General features: G+C 44.5%; 1 protein-coding gene across 1 annotated transcript in view; it reads left to right on the top strand.

The window, feature by feature from the left end:
- LOC136610287 (NXPE family member 3-like) overlaps positions 1-11,174 on the top strand; it is a 31,999-nt gene extending 20,825 nt beyond the window's left edge. Inside the window, exons 6-9 of the mRNA XM_066589519.1 lie at positions 1,017-1,237; positions 4,174-4,244; positions 6,244-6,459; positions 10,600-11,174. Coding sequence (XP_066445616.1) covers positions 1,017-1,237; positions 4,174-4,244; positions 6,244-6,459; positions 10,600-11,174 — 1,083 coding nt within the window. The remainder of the gene's footprint in view (positions 1-1,016; positions 1,238-4,173; positions 4,245-6,243; positions 6,460-10,599) is intronic.
- The last annotated feature ends 8,734 nt before the right edge of the window (positions 11,175-19,908 follow it).

Below are 19,908 nucleotides of genomic sequence, written 5' to 3'. Positions count from 1 at the left end.
CCACGACTGTACAGCCCTCCCTCTCCCCACCCGATCATTCCCCTCCAGCAGATAACACTGGAGATCACTCACATATCTCTCCCATGGTGTAGGTCCTCCTCTGAACACAAAGGCATAGACAATAGCAAAGATCAAAGGTCTTGCAGTAGCAGCAGGACCATAGATGATGTCATAACCATGTGACCAAAAAACAGCTAGAGCGGTCATGTATTACTACACTGGTATGCAGGGTTAATAAAATCAGTGTTTAACATGCCAACTGTGTGTGTGCACATGTAGCAAAGCTGTATGCATGTATGTAGCAGAGCTGTGTGTGCATATATGTAGCAGAGCTGTATTTGTGTATGTAGCAGAGTTGTACATGCAGCAATGCTGTGTGTGTATAATGTGGATCTTATGTGCTTGCGCCATTGTTTGAATGGACACACTAGGTTTAATAGGAGCTAAGTGTTATCCCCCTTTTCTATACTAGAACACCAAAGTGAATGCTGGTAGCTCCTCTCCTTTATAAGACCCCCAGAAATGTTTAAATTAGTCTGAATTTTTTTTTCATGTTTTCTATTGTCTAATCCTGGGGTGCGTCTAACGTAAATATGCAGTGGATAGAGCCCATTGTTTTCAGTGGCCGATAGACAGAAACACGCAGGAAGTCATTGTATTCTGGTCCGTGAATACACTGCATACTCGCAGACTTTGAATGTTTTTGAGAACGTTTACAATAGACCATTCACAGGTTTGCTCAGTATATGATGTAGTGTAGTCCTTAATACCTCAGCCCCATAAGATCACAGAGAAGTCTACAGACTGGCAAACTACTATCACAACCTTTTATACGGCCCAATGGTGAATGAGCATTTACTTCAATGAACCTGAGATGCAATACCAGCTACAACCCATGGATAGGTTCAGTGTAGTTTCTGGAAGAAAGCAGCCTTGTTTTTCTAAACATGTGCAACTCAAGCTTGCCTTAATGTTCTTTCTCAAAAGTTTTATGACTTGCAGTTTTTGACTTCCAGGTCTATTTCAGAGGATATTTCCACTATAATGGCAGCAGAGCCGAGGTGGAGTGCAATGTGCAGGTTGCAGGAAATGACCTTTGCACATATACAGATGCCGTCAGTGGAGATACGTGGCAGTGTGTGAGACCACAGAAGATGCCATGTAACTCATTGATCTACCACTCTGTGAGCGGATACCGCAAAGTGACGAATGCTCTGGAGGACTCTCTACTTAGAAGGTGAGCGATGCCCCTTTGCATTCATTATTGATGAGGCCTTTATAAGATATTACTAAGGAAGAAGTAGAATTCTCAGAGGATGCCTGAGGGTTGTTTTCATCTTCAGCACTCAACAAAAATTAGGGTGGCTTAACATCTGTGTCTGAACCTCCGGCCGAAGGTTCCCTCACAGACCTGGCTGAAAATGAAAGCACTGCGTCCAGCACTTATTCTTCAATCTAAAAGCCAGACAGCTGGGTGGGAAGCGGGCGGACACTACTATAGTTAATGGGGTTCGCCCGCTGTTGTTCAGTTCCATTCAGAGACAGAACCGTTCTGTTGCGGGGATTCCCACTTCCTGCTTCTTGAATGGAGAAGGAAAGTGGAATCCCTGCTGCAGATCTGACATCAGCCTTACATAAACTTAGGGGTTTTCCTGGAAGACAAAGTTTAGCAATCCATGCCAGGCAGCTTCCGCTAAAGGAAATAAAGTCATATCATGCACCAGATGCATATGATGAGAATATGCACTACTCAAAAAAAATTTGGAAACACTTGCACATCCCAGTATCTCCCCAAGTCATTTCCACTTCATGGAAATCAATCTGTCCTTCACAATGACCTCCAGCGGCTACTTACCAGACTACGCTGGGCAGCCTCCATGATGGCCTGACGTCCTGCAATGGAACCGGCACTTACAGCCCAGCACCGTGCTGTCAAACGGCATTTGCTTGCAAACATCAAAATTGGCAGGTCCACCATTGACGTCTCATCACAGATGAAGGCTGGTTCCCACTGAGTATGTGTGAGAGCGTCTGGAGACACGATGGTGAATGTTCTGTGAGGTGTGATTTAAAGGGGTTGTCCCGCGGCAGCAAGTGGGTCTATACACTTCTGTATGGCCATATTAATGCACTTTGTAATATACATTGTGCATTAATTATGAGCCATACAGAAGTTATAAAAAGTTTTTCACTTACCTGCTCCGTTGCTGGCGTCCTCGTCTCCATGGTTGCCGTCTAATTTTCGCCGTCTAATGGCCAAATTAGACGCGCTTGCGCAGTCCGGGTCTTCTTATCTTCTCAATGGGGCTCCGTGTAGCTCCATGTAGCTCCGCCCCGTCACGTGCCGATTCCAGCCAATCAGGAGGCTGGAATCGGCAATGGACCGCACAGAAGCCCTGCGGTCCACGGAGGGAGAAGATGCCGGCGGCCATCTTCACCGGGGGGGGGTTTGAAAAAAAAAACAAAACGTTTCGGCGCGGGACAACCCCTTTAACTGTTCCCTGAGGTTCCTTTTGCACAGTGTAGTTTTACCTGTATACAAACCATTTGCCCGTCTGCACATGGAATACTGTTTACGAGGCGGAACAGGTTCAGAAGTGGACGATAACAATAGGCAAAGGAATGAGCGGTGTAAGGAACCCAGAAAATACAGCTATGGGATAATTTAATCACTATGTACAAAGGAGAACACAGAGATCTATCTAATGACCTTTATATACCTCAGCCCACAACTATAACAAGAGGCATCCACTAGGCAGAAGGTCTCACCATCAACATAGACAGCACTCTTTACTGTAAGAGCAGTGAGACTCCTCATCTATCCGCCACCGGATGTTGTGATGGTTGAGCTATTAAATGACAGCCGCATTTGGAGTTGGGAAGAAATTTTTCCCTTGAATCGGGGATGATATCAACTACCTTATGGCAGTTGTTTTGCCTTCCTGGTGGGTTCATGTTATGATTTGGCCCCAAGGAGTCCGGCAAAAGACTTGGAGTTTGGATTGCCACTTTCTTCACAAAATAATACCGGGGACGTAGTTGGGGCATGATTTATCATGAAATATGTTTTTAACTCCATTATTCTAGTGGGCTCTGTGGTAATAGTTAAACTATTAGTAGCCCCAGTAGTACTAGAGACCCCCACAGTGGCCCTGGTAGTAATAGTGACCCCCAATTGTGGTGCTAGAAGTAATAGTGGCCTACATTAGCAGTACTAGAAGTAACAGTGACCACCACAGTGGACCCAGTAGTAATAGTAACCCCCATTAGTGGCCCCAATAGCGGTGCTAGAAGCAATAATGGTCCCCAATTGGTAGTGCTAGAAGTAACAGTGACCCCCACAGTGGCCCTAGTAGTAATGGTGACCCCCATCCCATAGTGCAAGCCCATGGCTGAGAAGCAGCCAGACCAGCCAGCGCATTCACCTGAGGTTTCATTCTGGATGCCACCCTGGACTCCATCCTCGCCCTGACGTTTCCATTCCAGATGTTGCCCGCTATACTCACCCAGGGCGCTGGACTACTCCTCTACCTGCGTTCATACACTTACTGTACATAGTGCAGATGCCAGGGGGCAAGATCTGAAACGAGACCTCAGTTAACTGAATGTGCTGGTTGGTCTGGTTGCCACCTGGCCAGAGTGGCTCAATGCAGGATATTATTTTTTACGGGACTCTAATAGGACCAGTAAATAAATACAGGCAGCGGCATTCTGGACAGATTACCGGCTGGGCCTGTGGTTCATCGGCTGGGGGCAACCTAACTTGGACTTCTTTCAGAATTTTTTGGTGCCTTGGTAGACTTACACTGCATAAGTAGGGAAATCCCTTTGAATCATTGCCTCTGCTGGGTCCTATAGACCCCATCCAATCTGGTATGATTAACCCCATCTCTTCTGACTAGTATAGATAAAAACCCCATAAATGTCATCAACTATGGTCAGGAAAGTTCTGGATATCTAATGTAAAACCAACTGATCCATCACTGATCCATGTAGGTGGGATCCATAAACATGTTACAATTTCCACAGTTGTTCTGCAGTGTTGGTTGGTAATTTGGATGTATATCTAGAGGTATAACACGAAGAATGGAGTATCTTTGGCTTAGATGGTGCTGGATCAGACCGTCTCAGGGAAGATTTGTCCCTATTCTGATTTCTGATTTCCCTCCTCAGCTCCGTCACTGACAAGACAATATCTGGTTCAGTTCCTCCAATCAACGTTAAGCCAGATCCGCACTTCTCCAGTAAGGATGTAGATGACAACATGTTCTGCTTTTAGATATTGTGCTCAATTGTTTCAGTCAATTTCTCAAGATATTGAAGATCTCTGCTTGATGTCAGAGAATGGAATCCATAAATCCGGCATAAATCTCTTTCCTGTCCTGAGACAATGTATCGGTGCATTAAAAATGTATCAGTCTGGAGTCCAGAGGATTGTTTAGACTAGATACAATGGTAGCAAACTCTCATCTGTGAATAGACTTCAGGTTTGTACAGGTTTACAGCCTCTGGATCTATAGGCAATTGATTTTTCTATTCACTGATGGAAAACAGAAGTCTTGAAAATGTTGAGGCACTGAAACAAAGTAAATAATAGGGATGCAAAGCTTTTCATTATAAAGGACTTATATGAGACTGCTAAAAAAACATCTGCACCTGAGCTGCAATACCAGACATACCCCACAGAGGAGAGTGGCGCTGTTGTAGCAAAAATATCAGCCCCTTTTTTCTAATCTTGTAAAACCCTGTCTTGTGTTCCTGCTTGTTCATATCAGCATCAGAGGTTCTATTGCTGATTTCCACTGAAAAACCGGATGAAATAGCGCAATTTTGTCCTGTCAATTTCAGCAAAATGCCGGACTGCTGGCTGTAAATTCAACGGACCCCATTAGAATCATAGAATCACAAAATGGTAGAGTTGGAAGGGACCTCCAGGGTCATCGGGTCCAACCCCCTGCTCAGTGCAGGAATCATAGAATGGTAGAGTTGGAAGGGACCTCCAGGGTCATCGGGTCCAACCCCCTGCTCAGTGCAGGATCACTAAATCATCCCAGACAGATATTTGTCCAGCCTTTGTTTGAACACTTCCATTGAAGGAGAACTCACCACCTCCTGTGGTAACCTGTTCCACTCATTGATCACCCTCACTGACGGAACCCCCGAACACTGATGTGAACGCACACTTTCCTTGTAGAAGCATCTATATGTATTTTCTTATACACGGTGAACCCTGTATGACTTGCATTTCTTTCTACCTTTGAATTAAGTTTCGTCCAGCGATTGTTATACTCCCTTAAATTAAAGGGAGTCATTAGGGGTAAAATGTACCTGAGATCCTGTTCAGTCCCATTTAGTTCATCTCCACATGTGTCACAGGTAGGGTTGCCACCTTTTTCATCAGTGTAAAAAGGGGTAATTATTTTTTTTCCTGCTTTATTTCACCAGGCAATATATGAATAAACGGACAACTGGCTGTCACCATTCTTATATTGTGGCGCTATGCGTTGAGGACCCTCGTATTAAGGTGCCAGCCACCAATGCTTCCTGTATAGTGTCAAAAGCTGGCAATGACCCCATTATGGGGTGCCAGTCACAGTTGCCCCCCATGTCGGGGCACTAGCTGTTGATCCTTGATAAAAATCCTCAGGTTGTAGACCTACTCTATCCAGGGACTTACACAAACCTCACTGGGCCCCCCTCCAAAAAATGTATATATATTCTATAAGACAAGTTTTATAACAGAGCAGGCTTAGATACAGCAGCTCAGCTCTAGTAAACATATATAATAGTCAGAGAGCAGCTCTACACACTCATTCATATCCTCCTACGTTACAAGGATATGCCATGAAAGTCTGATAGATGCATGTCCTACCTCTGGGATCTGCACCTATCTCTAGTTTTGGTCCCCTTTGCCCCCGATCTGGCTGAATGCAGTGAGATGGTTGGTAATTACAGAAACAGTCAAGTGAACATAGAAGTCTATGGGAGTTTCAGAGACTGTGTAGCACACACTGCGTGCTCCACTGTTACCAAACTCAGGAGAAGCAAAATCAGCCATTGTGATTACAGAGCTCAATCATCCTACCCTAGAGAAAAGTGCTGGTGACATCACTGGAGTCTATGATTAGGTCATCCTTGGTTGCATCATGGTGTCCACATTAACTATCACTTGTCTTGTGAGTCACAGTCACTTGAGTAGACCTTACCTCCACTATTATCCTTGATCCTTCCATCCTCTTGCAGGACTCGCCTCCAAGCTCCCCTTCTGTAGACCTGGACAAGAGTCTCCCCAACCTTCTGGATTCTATTATAAAGACACTTGGACATCATTAGTGTGCCAGGGACGTCATTTTCCTAAGCCTTCACATGCCCGTAGCTGCCTTAAAGGAAAAGATATCCATATGTTTGGAGACTCCACTCTGCGGCAGTGGTTTGAGTACCTGATATCATTCATACCAAGTAAGACCTATATGTTGCTTACAGTAAATGTTACAGAAATGATCCAGAAATGTCCATCTGTAAAAGGGTTTCCTGGATTTTTACATTTTTTTGCTGAAGGCTTGAACCTAAATTACTTATTACCTAATTTCTTATTTTATTAAATTAAAATTTCCCTTTTCTTGTTCGCAAAGGAGTCTACAAGCTACAATCCCTTTACCTTCTTTATCATGCTTTGGAATGCTTCCATTGCATTATTGCCTGTGTAACCCTGACAGGCAAGCTATTAGGCCAGATGCCACTGTGAGGCCCATGGAAACCCATCATCGCTCGGCTATTGCTTTGCAAGGCACCCATCAGCTGACGAATGTAGTCCATTTGTTCAGGTGCCAATGGATTGACAAATGTAGCCCTCTTCCTATGTCTAACCATAGTTATTACTGACCATGGCATCTAAAGGATTCAATGACCGGGATTAGTATGATGTTTGCTATATATTACAACCATCACCCACTGTGGATGACGTGGGGTCAACTCCTGTGCTGAGTTATTCACTGGACATACTGTTGCATCCATTGGTGGTAAGAACAATTTGGATAAAGAGAAAAAGTTTGGTACCATGTTAGCCAGTAGAGCGAAATGTGATTGTTCTTAGTAAGAGAAACCAAGTAATCTTGTAGATATGATACCTTATAATAGCTTACAAAAATACATGATGTTATAGTGAGCTTTTGAACCTACTCGGGGTTCTTCCTCATACACATGCATATGGCAAGACACAGACATGATTAGTTTTCACTTAAAACAATACCAGAATCACATTTTCTCATAATCGCGTGACCCCTCTTGGGAAATTGTCTCCAACATAGAAACAGAACAAAAACTGAAAACGAGGTTAAGATCTCACCGCCATACAATTAACGGAAAAGAAGGCAGAATTACCTGGGTCAGGACATTTTTCTAGTCACGGACACAACATAGAACATATAAAAGTTACTATATTAAAAGGCAACTTCAAATCTCTACATCATAGAAGAATCTGGGAGTACAAGTTTATAGCCATCTTTGACACTTTTAACACAGGCCTACATTTCTCAAGAGGGTTCATCCATGACTGGAGAATATGAGAAATCTATAGCACAGATAACACTCTGGCCTGGTGACCCCCTTGCACCAATATAGGGACCATAAAACTTTCACATCCCTTAACAGTGGACCAATTAAATATTTGCTCCTCTGCTCATCCTGTTCTGGTATTGTTTTAAGTGCAAATTTATCACGCCATGTCTGTGCCTTTTTATATGTATGTGTGTATACAGTATATTCGGGTGTTTCATTTTTTCAAAGATGTGATTTTCATTTGACTTTGCTTATGCCCCGAGTCTCAGTGATGTAAAAGATATATATGCCAAATGTTTAAGAAGATTGGATACTATTTCGGGGTTGCACACATTGATCACTTTTTTCTCAAACTAGTGAAATTTCTAATATTGAAGTGCTTTGTATTAATACTTCACTGAGGCAGTGGAATCCAAATGTACTAGAGGATGCCTTCACAGTTTTGATCCTAAAATATAACTTTTATTTTTTTTTTTCTAAAATTAGAAGGCTAAAGGACAGACAAGCGAACACCTATGTGGCTGTGTCCCATGATGCACCTCTTGAAAAAATGTATAACAAAGTGTGTGCGCTGAATATCTGTCCTTGTGTGGGGAGTAAGGCGCTAAAAAATTAGGTCCTACCAGAAGTTCAGTTGGAGAACCAACTGAGAAATTACTAGATTGGTAATCTCAGATGATAAAACAAGGGGGTAGGCTAACAGCCCCAAAATATCAACGGGTAATAGCCAACAGAAAGGATATTGGCATTTATTTAGTTCAAAAAGGATTATAGAAGATTTTATGGTTCTGTGGTTTGACACGTTTATTCGGGAAGTGGACGATTTGGGCTATGTGACAATATCATCAGTATGTCTTTTGATACTACAGCATCTAATACAGGACTGATCCAAGGGGCATGTACCAGAATGAAAGGGGAATTTGGACGAAAATTGTTGTGGTTGGCTTGCTGTCATCACTCCCATGAACTAATATTAAAAGGAGTGTTTGAGGAGTGTTGTGGCATCCCATCAAGTGGTCCTGACATCCAGATTGTTCACAAGTTCCAAAGTCTGTGGGCTTCACTAGATAAGACGTCATATACGACAACGCTGGATGAAGAAAGTCTTGTTCAAGGCTTTCTAGAAGAACAACTAGTGAAAATGGTTAACTATATCCAAAATGCCCTAAAAGACGGAAGTCATCCAAGAGAAGACTACAAAGAGTTATTACAACTCTCACTCCTGTACCGAGGAGGTTGGTCTCAAAACGACTTCAGTTTCAGGATCCCAGGGGCTCTGCATCAAGGAGGTGGATGGCAAAGCAATATAGGCACTAAAAATTGTCCTCTTCACTAAACAGTTGAATATTCCTCAATGAGAATTGAAAGGAATGAAACGGGTTACACATTTTGTCAGCCTCGTGTATATGTTCACTTTTGGCACGAGGTAATTGTAAGTCGATGGGATCCGAAGAGTGATTTGGATATGCTACAGCTTCTGAGCACTTACCCAGATGCAGACGTCAAAAACAGGGCTCTCACCGTTACCAAGAGACACCATTGGTATCAGTCAGAAACAAACGTAGGATTGGCTTTTTTGGACGAACGTATTACTCAGGCTTAGAAACCAAACCTGCGAAGAAAAATAAAATGAAACGATTAGGGGGTAAAAACCTAGTTTTTGAGGAAAAGACCTGAGCCATTTAGTCACCAATAAAACAAAGACGTTCTTTGAATTGTTTGGGATCCTCGACACGACAGATTACTGCAGTGATTCTCTAAGAAGCCATGGGAACGCTCTTAGGGTGGTCAATCATACCGCAGAAAGAGGAATTGCTCTCATAATAAAGTTTAGCGAATCTGTCAGGGACGAACAACAAAAACAATCCTTGTTGAGGGTCGAGCATCACAGAAAAGTCGTCACCAAGCGAACAAAAGAAGGGATTGCATCGTTCACAGTTGATTACTAGAACACGTTTTACCTGTCATACCACCTATTCATCTTACTGTCTAGTTTTAGTATTATTTTAAGTTTGTGATTTCTAGTTTTCCCAATAAAAGTAATTAACATTGAAAAATCATATTTTTTGCCTACTTTTACAAAACTGATCAAAGTGTGCAACCTCTACATATTATCCAATCTTCTTGAAATTTGGCATATATATCTTTTACATCACTGAAACTCGGGGGAAGCAAAGTCTGCAAAAATGTTACTTTTTTTTTTTTTGCCTTCTAAAATGAAACACCGAACAGTATATTCGTCTTCGGATCTATTCCATTTAAGCCTGAGGAGGAACCCTGAGAGGTTTGAAAGTTCGCAATAACATCATGTATTTTTTGCTAGCCATTAAAAGGTATCACATCTGCAAGATTACTTGGTATCTCTTGCTGGGAACAATCACACAACACTTTGGATGTAATGGCATGTTTATCTGCAGGAAGGATTTAATAGCCTAACCTAAGGATAAACCATCAATGTATGATCATTGAGACCCCATTTTCAGTGAAACCATCAGCAGAACAAACTTGCAGAAGAGGTCACTCATGCACTGCAGCCCCTTCACTTCGAGACCCAACACAATGAAGTCTATAGGGACTTTGCCTGATTCTAATTATGGTCCAGTGGGACTTAGCTGTACCAGGCATGGCCATACTTGTATGGACATTGCTGTGCAGGGTACTGCAGTAAAGGGGTTGCAGTCATCCATCAAGTTTCTTTACCACCTCAGTCTGTTGATCAGTGGGGTTGAAGGTAGCTGGATCTCCCCACCAACATTTTTGGAAAACCCTTTAACATAACCTTTGGTGTAGAGCTCAGCTTGGGTAATGTTTTTGTGGAATGTTATTATACAAATGTCACATCTATTCAATTGACCACATAGCAAAAAAAATCTTCTAAAACATCACAAGTCCCAGTAGTCTTTCTTCAAATCTGTTTTTAGGAACACCTAATTAAACGCAGAATGGTTTAATGTGGGCACTAGATGAAACCTAAAATAAGTCTAGTGGTAGAAGAGAAAGTATGCTACAGTCACTGTTTCTAATGATATTTGTTCTCTGTAGGCCTCAAGAGGATAGACCTTCATGTTAATTACCAGTCAGGACCTCTGATAGTCGTAGATGCTGATGCCGGTCTGGTCATGCGATGGCGCGCCCATGGATTACCTTTAAGGACCACCAAGACCATGATGTCCGACCTCCACTATGAAGCAGCTCATTTGGCTGGGATTGGTGGAGGACCCCACACTGTGATTGTACTTACCCTGTGGGCTCATTTTACTTCCTACCCTGTGAAGGTTTACTTAGAGCGACTGGAGAGAGTCCGTAAAGCAATCTTATCTCTGCTTTTTCGAAGCCCTGAAACGACAGTGATAATTAAATCAGCCAATACGGGTTATAAGTCAATATATGGCAGTGACTGGTTGTCTCTTCAGTTAGACATATTACTGAGGGCGGCCTTCAAAGGAATGGGGGTCATAATTCTTGATGCCTGGGACATGACATCCTGCCACTATCTGCGCGATAACATCCACCCAGGAGCTCCAGTCATCAAGAACGAGGTGGACCTTATGTTGTCTTATATATGTCCACACTCATGGAGAGAAGACCTTTTTAGGACTGATCCACTACAACCTTAAGTGAAGGTAAATGAACCATCACCTAGTAACTAGGGTATGTTTACATCTTAGTAATTATTGTATACTTCTTATTTAAGAGGGAATTGTCATACGGGAATATATTTGGATTACTTCATGAGGTCTCCTCAAGTCCCTCTTGCCATACAAAAACAGAAGATAAAACAAACAGTCTTTCCAGTATTCTCCTGACTTGCTTCCTGGACCTGATACCTCAGCAAGATCCTCCTACAACAAGACTTTGTAGCATGGGAAGGCAGCCTTTCATGAAACAAACCATATTGGCAATATCCAATCTTCTGGGTTGCCTAAGCATCTCTCGAAAAGCGGATATGCTTTGGACCACATGGTTGGGAGAAGCCACTAACTACTCTGCAGAATGGAAATCCTTTATGGTGCAGTTAGTGACCGATGCTGGAAGAGAAAAAGACTTGTACATGCCCAGTTGTAGGTTTCTTAAGGGTCATGCCTTGAAGCACACAGAGGGAATGGAGTGAAGGGAAGATGCAATGTTTTGATATTGGATTGTTTGTGGGTTCAGCATCTGACTAGCACTGTCTTATGGGACTACGTTGGTTCTTTTATGAGGCCAGCCTTGTACTGATTCTAGGGGCACTTCAGCTTTATCCATGGGGAAGCTTAATAATTGATACTGTTTTTAGGGGTGCTGTAATTGGTAACGGTCACACCCTGTAGCTGACACTCTCTCAATGTTCATGGAATCACCCTCGCACTGTTCATGGAATCACCGTCACTGGGGGGCATTCTGGTCAGAAAGGGAAACGTTGCTAACTGTTCAGTAACTAAAACTCCATGTAACCACATCCGTGCGTGTAACAAGATGCAGTGAAATGGTTGTCGCCAAGACGTGAGGAGAAATGGATGGCGGGCAAATTGTGCTACGGGATAAAATGGACGAGGGCTTAGATTTGTAATCCTGATGACCAAAATCTCAGGAGGCTGCGACTAGCAAATGGGAGTATTTTATTAAATATTATTTTTATAGATTATTATTGAAATGTTGTTTTTTTTTGTAATTTAATACAAAGTTGTTATGAACTTTTGACCATGGAAACCATGAGAGATATAGGTCATGAAATTGAGAGATCCCTGGATTTTCGACATGGGTTAAGATAGTCATGGGTGGTGGCATGGTGAAATTTCAGGATACGATGCTGCAGAAGGAGTTACAAAACGATGCAATGTTTATTCAGAATAATGCCAACTAGTAATGAAATGAGAATGAGCAAGCACTTTACCTCTCACTGTAAATCTATCTCACGGCCGTTTACATGGGACGGTTATGGCTCACAATTCGTTCGAACAAACAAATTTGAGCGATAATTGTGGAGTGTAAATGCACAAAAATCACTCACCTTTAATTGCTAACTTTCAGTCAGCTTAACCCTTTCCAATCCAATGTCGGGCCTGTCCCGACATCATAATTTCCCTCCACAGCTCCGATGTTGGGGCAGGCCCAACACTGCAGTGCAGGAGTGCATCTGCACCAGATCATCAGACACATCGGATGCAGATGCACTCCCGCACTGGTCCTCATCGAGGACCCCCGAGGAGAAGGCTGAAAGGATTTTTAACCCTTTCTGCCTTCTCCTTTACACATTATATAGCGCTCAATTAGTGCTATGTAATGCACAGAGATTCCGGCCGGTGATCATGTGACCGCCAGTGTTACCTGACCCCCAGCGGTCACATGAATGCCGAGCCGGGAGCCTGCACCGTGGGGGGACCTGCTTACCTGTCCGGCGTCTTCCGCATTCTCCCTTCTGCCTCCCGGCCCGGCGATTATGTGACCCCTGGGTGCCACCTGACCCCAGCGATCACATGATCGCTGAGGCAGAAGGGAGAATGCGGAAGACGCTGGACAGGTAAGCAGGTCCCTCCATGGTGCGGTGAGCACCTGCACCCTCCTGGACTCTGTCAGTTCAGGAGGGTGCAGGGAAAATTTATTTTTTCTCATCCATTCTCCCCAGCTCCAATTTATTTGGAGTTGGGGAGAATGTATGAAAAAAAATAAATGGATTGGAAAGGGTTAAGGGCTTATTTCGACGTGTGTATATTGGCCGGATTTTCACGCTTGTCCAATATACGCTGTCTCTCTCTGCCGGGGGAGGAGGCGGGCCGGGCCGGGAGCAGTGCAATGAGCTCCCGCCCCATCCCGCCCCTCACCACTATTTTCAATGGGAAGGGGGCGGGACAGGGGCGGAAGTTGGCTTCGCCCCATCCCGCCTCTCCCATTACAAACAGTGGAGAGGGGAGGAGAGGGGGCGTCAAAGCCCGGCCGATATACGCACGTCGGTATAAGCCCTTTAATCCATCGCTGTATCGTGGGCTTCTCGTTACGGGTAAACACTCCCTGCACAGCGCTTCAAAGAGAAGATGAAGCTCTAAGCAAGAAGCCCACGATCCAGCAGTGAACTCTACCTGCCTAAATGCTCTGCACAAGCGCTGATGACCATAGAGGTGATGTCAGCGCTCTGCAGTCGTTTACCAAACTGTCATCCCATGTAAAAGGGAGATCACGCTGACTAGGATCAGTAATACTTTATGTACAATACAAAACAACAGAAATGCGGAAAACCGTGGGAAATAGTGCTGTAAGGGGATCCGTCTGATAAATAGAAATACCAATCTTTAATGGCCCATTGCTACGTAACGATTATTGCTCAAAATTTGTTCAAGTGAGCGAATTTCAGCGATAATCGTTCAGTGTAAACGCGGGAAAAAAAATCGTTCAGTGTTCGCTGGTTGCGTGTAAACGCTCCCCACATAGCACTTCACATAGAAGGTGAAGCGCTAAGCGAGAAGTGAAACCAGCAATGTCTTTTAGTCTAAACGCTCTGCACGAGCGCTGACGACCTTAGCGATGACATCAGCGCTCGTGCAGTTGTTTAAACGGCTGCTGGTCTCTGTAAAAGGGCCATACGTGGTTTACCGTTTATTACTAGCAACACAATCCACCTGAAACCTAGCTGTAAATCCCAGACCATCTGTCTCAATTGTGTAGGCTTGCATTCCTGTGGCCTTATCTTAATTCCTAACCACAAGCCGTAGAACAGTTCAAGTCCTACACAACAGCCCTGTTGGTTACCAAGTCCCTACAGTGTGCACATCTGTTGTCAGGTTGAAGCCGGCCTCACTTACAGTACGTCGCATGAGAGTTGTCACTTCTACTGGCCGAGGCTATCCCAGTGTCAGGAGTGCTCCTCTACCAGGGGTTTCAGAAAACCTTGTCATTGTCCAGTTGCTTACTCTAGCTAGTCTCCAGTTGCTAGGTCCAGAATATACTGCTTCTCCCCTGCAGTTGCAATGTAGCGACCAAGACATAGGAGGTGTTAAGCAGTGAGGACAAATGAAATGGTAGTCACAATGGCTCTGCTACTCCTCCTGTCAGAGTAGAAAAATGCCGGTCCTAGGGTCAAGCTACAGCAGTGGTAAAAAATATAATAAAATAAAGTAATAAAAATAAAATAAAAATAGGTAGTTGTTGTAACCTGCTACCCACATAGTCTGATAGGGTAAGATGTTAGTTTGTCATGACACCAGGCCATAGATGGGTAGGGACCCATTCCGGACAAAAAGAATGAATACAAAAATTGAAGAAACAAACAATAACGGGGTAGTAGTTCCTGCAGTGTTGTGTGGTACTCCAGTGCAGTATGTCAGTGATGGGAAGGAACTCCAGGAAGCAGACTTTAGATTCAAAACAATTCCAAACTTTATTAGGAGAGTATTCTTCATCTAAATAGCAGTTACACCATTTGCATTACATTGCAGTTATTCAAATCACAGAATCCACGCGCATCATTCACTAGAGATTTGGTTAGCTGATTGGAATTTTAAAGGGTTAACTGACGACTTTCTTTCCCTTTCTGTACTTTTGTGCTCTCTTCTTCTCTCTCCTTTAGACAGTGCTTGATGTTCGGGTACTCACACCTAGGGCTCTTTCACACGGGCGCTGTCCGCCCGCAGTGTAGCTGCGTGCATAGCTCGCGGCTACACTGCTATAAAGATAGCATGAATGGGCTAATTCAAGCTGTCTCTGAAAGATCTTTACTCCATTAGCTCCAGGACTAGACTAGCTAACCCCGCCCACTCTCTGTCTTTTATATCTTTCTTACTCACCAATCCTGAGCTAGGGGAACTCTGACTAACCAATCCCCAGCTGACTAGGGGGGATTAACAGGTGTGAGAGCAGGTTAGGGTGTCTTATGCATAGTCATGCAGTGTTAGGTAGTGGGAACACCAGTAATTAACTCCTTACTAACCATTTAAAGTCATAAACACATAATTACACAGTTGTATATATATTCATACACATTTTACATGAGGTAGCTATAGCAATACTGAGGGACTAAAACTCTGGGATACCACACAGTCTCCAGCTCCTCTTTCTGCAGGCTTTTGTGCCTCTACTGGCAGCTCCTCTGCAGACTGTTGCACCTTTCCAGCAGCACCTCTGATCCCTGTTGCAGTCCCTGTGCTCTCCTTCCTGTGACACAGCACCAATTTCTTTTATGACACTTGTAACTTTTAGAGAGTTTGGGCCCTTATAAGAGAGGACGGGGCTTTCTACTTCCTAAAGCGCTGTAACTTTCTGGCACTTCAGAAATCTTCATGATTCTGGTGAAACGCCAGGTCTTCCTCACTCTGCTCTGCTGCCCTGTTTGGCTTGGAGAGGAGCTTAGTATAAAGCAGGAGCCGCTGTATCAGTATTAGGGGAGTGGGCTACTCCTCTCCCCTCTTACGGAGAGTCTCCAGCAAGTCTAGGAGTAGTTGTGTCATGATAGAAAGTGTCCGACTACTAGGACCCCTGTCAATCTGTAGAATAGGACTCTAGCGCAGCCTGAAGTGGGGGCATTGGCAACCACACCATTCATTTCAGTGGGACTGTCAAGCACTCGAACTTGGCGATCACTGGTGGTCTCAGTCAAATGAATGGCACTGGTAGCCGGCTTGTGATGAGGGATTAAGCAGAAGGTCGTTTGTTAGGTACAAGGGGGTATAAACTCTGCTTGAAAAGGATGCTGATAATGAGGTAAGGTGTAAAACAAAGTGGGCCAGGTCCTTTAGGCATGAAAAGAGAGGTGGCCCGGGTAGAGGATGTCAATCAGGTCATTGTTGCCCCACCCAAGGCTTTGCTTTAAGTACTATGTTTTCGGACATGTTTTTGTTTATACGAGGCTGAATTGTGGCACTTCTCCTGGGTCAAAGCGACGTGATGGGACCCACAAAAGGCTTATAGTATTGTTCATGCAACAGGGCAACTGTAACATAGTAACATAGTATGTAAGGCTGAAAAAAGACACGTGTCCATCCAGTTCAGACTATTACCCCATGAAGTTGATCCAGAGGAAGGCAAAAAAAAGCACCCCAATGAGGTAAAAGCCAATTTTCCCCATTTAAGTGGACACCCACTTGCGGTTTTTTTCCCCCTTGCGATGCGACAGCGCTGATTATGAAACCAATGATTTTCAATGTTTCCTACTCATTTGTGATGTTTCAGTAGAGCTTCGCATTGCAGAGAAGAAATCTGCGATATCGCTCAGTGTCTTCAATGGAGCCAGCGGCAGGAGTTTCCTTCATTCCCGTGGGGACCGCGGGGATCAAGGAATCCTCTGCCACAGCTGTGACAGCTGTGGCAGAAGTCCAGCATGCTATCCCATTGCTTTCAATGGGGTCAGCGCTGCTGCTGTCGGCCCCGTTGAAAGCAGTGGTTTTGTGGCAACCCCCGCAGCATGATTTTCAGGGAAGGGCTTGAAATATAAGCCCTTCCTTGAAAATCATCCCTAGCTGGTTAAAAAAACAAAAAAATCTTTACTCACCTCTCCGCCGCTCAGGCGCTTCCTCCGGCTGGCTCCCATGCACTGTTGTCCAGCACTTTCAGCAGGAATGGGCAGTACTGATTGGCTAAGCGCTCAGCCAATTACAGTCCTGGGCATAAACACATGATGGGAGAGATCTCTGTACTGACCCCTGATATATCTATACATAGTTATTAGGTCGCCCCTCAGACTTCTTTTTTCTAAACTAAATATCCCCAATTTTGATAACCTCTCTGGGTATTGTAGTCCGCCCATTCATTTATTACTTTAGTTGCCCACCTTTGTACCCGCTCAAGCTCTGATATGTCCTTCTTGAGTACCGATGCCCCAAACTGTCCACAATATTCCATGTGTGGTCTGACCAGTGACTTGTAAAGAGGAAGAACAATGTTCTCATCATGCGCCCCTAGACCTCTTCTGATGCCCCCCATGATCCTATGTGCCTTGGCAGCAGCTGCCTGACACTGGTTTCTACAGTTAAGGTTAAAGTTAACTAAAATCCCCAAGTCCTTTTCCATGTCAGTGTTACCCAGTGGTTTCCCATTTAGTATGTAATGGTGACATGTATTTCCTACCCATGTGCAGAACCTTACATTTATCAGTGTTAAACCTCATTTGCCACTTTTCTGCCCCTAACATACCAACATCCTCTTGCAACTGCATTCTGTCCTCTCTTGTGTTAATTACTTCACATAGTTTTGTGTCATCTGCAAATATTGATATCTTACTGCATTAATAACTATATTAAAAAGAATATACTGCCCCTGTGGCACCCCACTAGTAATGACCCAATCAGAGTATGTACCAATTATAACCCCCTCTGCTTTCTATCACTGACCAGTTACCTATCTTGTCCAGACCAAGCATTCTCATGTTATATTCCAACCGTTTATGTGGCACAGTATCAAACACTTTGAAAAAGTCCAGATACACAAGATCCAGTGACTCTCCCAGGTCCAGTCTGGAACTTACCTCCTCGTAGAAGCTGATCAAGTTGGTTTGATAGTGGTGATCTCTCACAAACCCATACTGATATGGAGTTATACTGACATTGTTCTTGAGGCATCTAGGATAGCATCTCTTAGAAACCCTTCAAAAATGTTATCCACTATAGAAGTCAGACTTACCGGCCTGTAGTTTCCAGGCTCACTTTTGGACCCCTTTTTGAACAGCGGCATCACATTGCTTATGCGCTAATCCAGTGGAACAAACCCCGTTACTATAGAGTCCTTAAATATAAGAAACAAAAGTCTGTGTATCGCATTACTTCATTGCCTAAGAACCTGGGGATGTAAGCCAGTTTTAATCTTTTTAATACAGCTGTGCACTTCTTCCTGGGTTAGACTGGTGACATTTAGTGGAGAGTTTACTTTATCCCTCTGCATCGCATTCACTTTCCTCTGTGACTACACTGGAAAAAACACTATTTAATAGATTTGTTTTCTCCTCATCAGTCTCTACATTTCTCCTGCATTATTTATTAAAGGACCAACACTTTCGGGGGTGTGGTTTAGCAGCCAAGAAGATTGGATGCAGGGCTCCATCACGCCTGCTACCAGAAGCAAATAAAAGAGGATATACTCTCTAAACTGCAGCTATCAGTGCTAAATCTATTACCAAAGGTCATTCTAACCCTCCCTGACAAGGTGGGTGTCCTCACAGCCACGTCGTTGACCGCCCGATAACTTCTCCCAGCGGCCCGCTCCGGAGTATCCATCCTGTATCCTGCCTATTACATTGGTCCTCCTGCGCTAGTTGGCATCCCTCAAGCTCCCCCGCATACCTCTCCACGGCAGGTGCCGCTCCTGTTCTTCAGCGCTGAGGTGAGAGAGACTCCTCCGCAACACCCGAAGCCTCCGCTGTATCGGGGCTCCTGGCCGCGGCACCACTGACAGCCGACGATGCATAGAGGGCTCCCCGCGCTGTGAGCTACTGCTGGAGGCGACTTGAAAGATACCAAGAACCGCAGTGAGTACTACTCTGCCTCTCCCACTCACTGGAGTATACTCCAGTTTCCCAGGATACCATACAGTCCGAGGTGAGCGGGCTCCCTGTACACGAGGCACCCGCCATCTTAGGCCTCATGTCCACGGGGAAAATCAGGCCCGCTACGGATTCTCCATGGAGAATCTGCAGCGGGTCCCTCCTGCCCCGCGGACATGAGCGCTGAAAATAAGAATAAATCAGAATAAACTTACCTCTCGCACGCTCCGGATACTTCCTTCGATGCGGCGTCATCTTCTCTGCGTCGCGGCCGGATCTTCTTTCTTCGGCCCGGTGGATGCGCAGGATGACGTCGGTGACGTGCCCCGCGCATGCGCCGTCCCGAAGCAAAATGATCCGGCCGCGACTGAGAGAACATGACGCGGCGGCGAAGAGAAGAAACGGAGCGGGTGAGTAAAATCTAATTTTTGTCTCCCGCGGATCCGGACGGCTTCCATAGGCTTCAATAGAAGCCCGCGGGAGCCGTCCCCGCGGGAGACCCGCATGAAAATGGAGCATGGTCCAGATTTTTTCATGCTCCATTTTTAAAAAAATCACTTTTATTGACCATCCGCGGGTATTTATCTACCCGCGGGTGGTCAATGCATCCCTATGGGATGCGGATCCGCGGGCAGGAGAAGAGTTAAAATCTGCTGCGGATTTTAATTCTTCTTTTGCCCGTGGACATGAGCCCTTAAAGTGGAACACTAACTAGCGGGATCTCCCTCACAGCCTTCAAAAATGCAGAAGAGAGTGCAACTGAGGAATATAATAGAGGAGATAAGGGCTTATAGCACCAACATCAAGTTTCATTTATTGCTCTTCTCTCTCCCCCAAGTATAGGTAGCTTTACGAATCCCACTGGGAATTGAAAATCCCAGGACCACCATTTTAGGATTTACATTAAAGGG

Source organism: Eleutherodactylus coqui, chromosome 2 (assembly GCF_035609145.1).
Source record: "Eleutherodactylus coqui strain aEleCoq1 chromosome 2, aEleCoq1.hap1, whole genome shotgun sequence".
In the NCBI taxonomy this organism is placed as follows: domain Eukaryota; kingdom Metazoa; phylum Chordata; class Amphibia; order Anura; family Eleutherodactylidae; genus Eleutherodactylus; species Eleutherodactylus coqui.
This window is presented reverse-complemented; position numbering and strand designations above follow the sequence as displayed.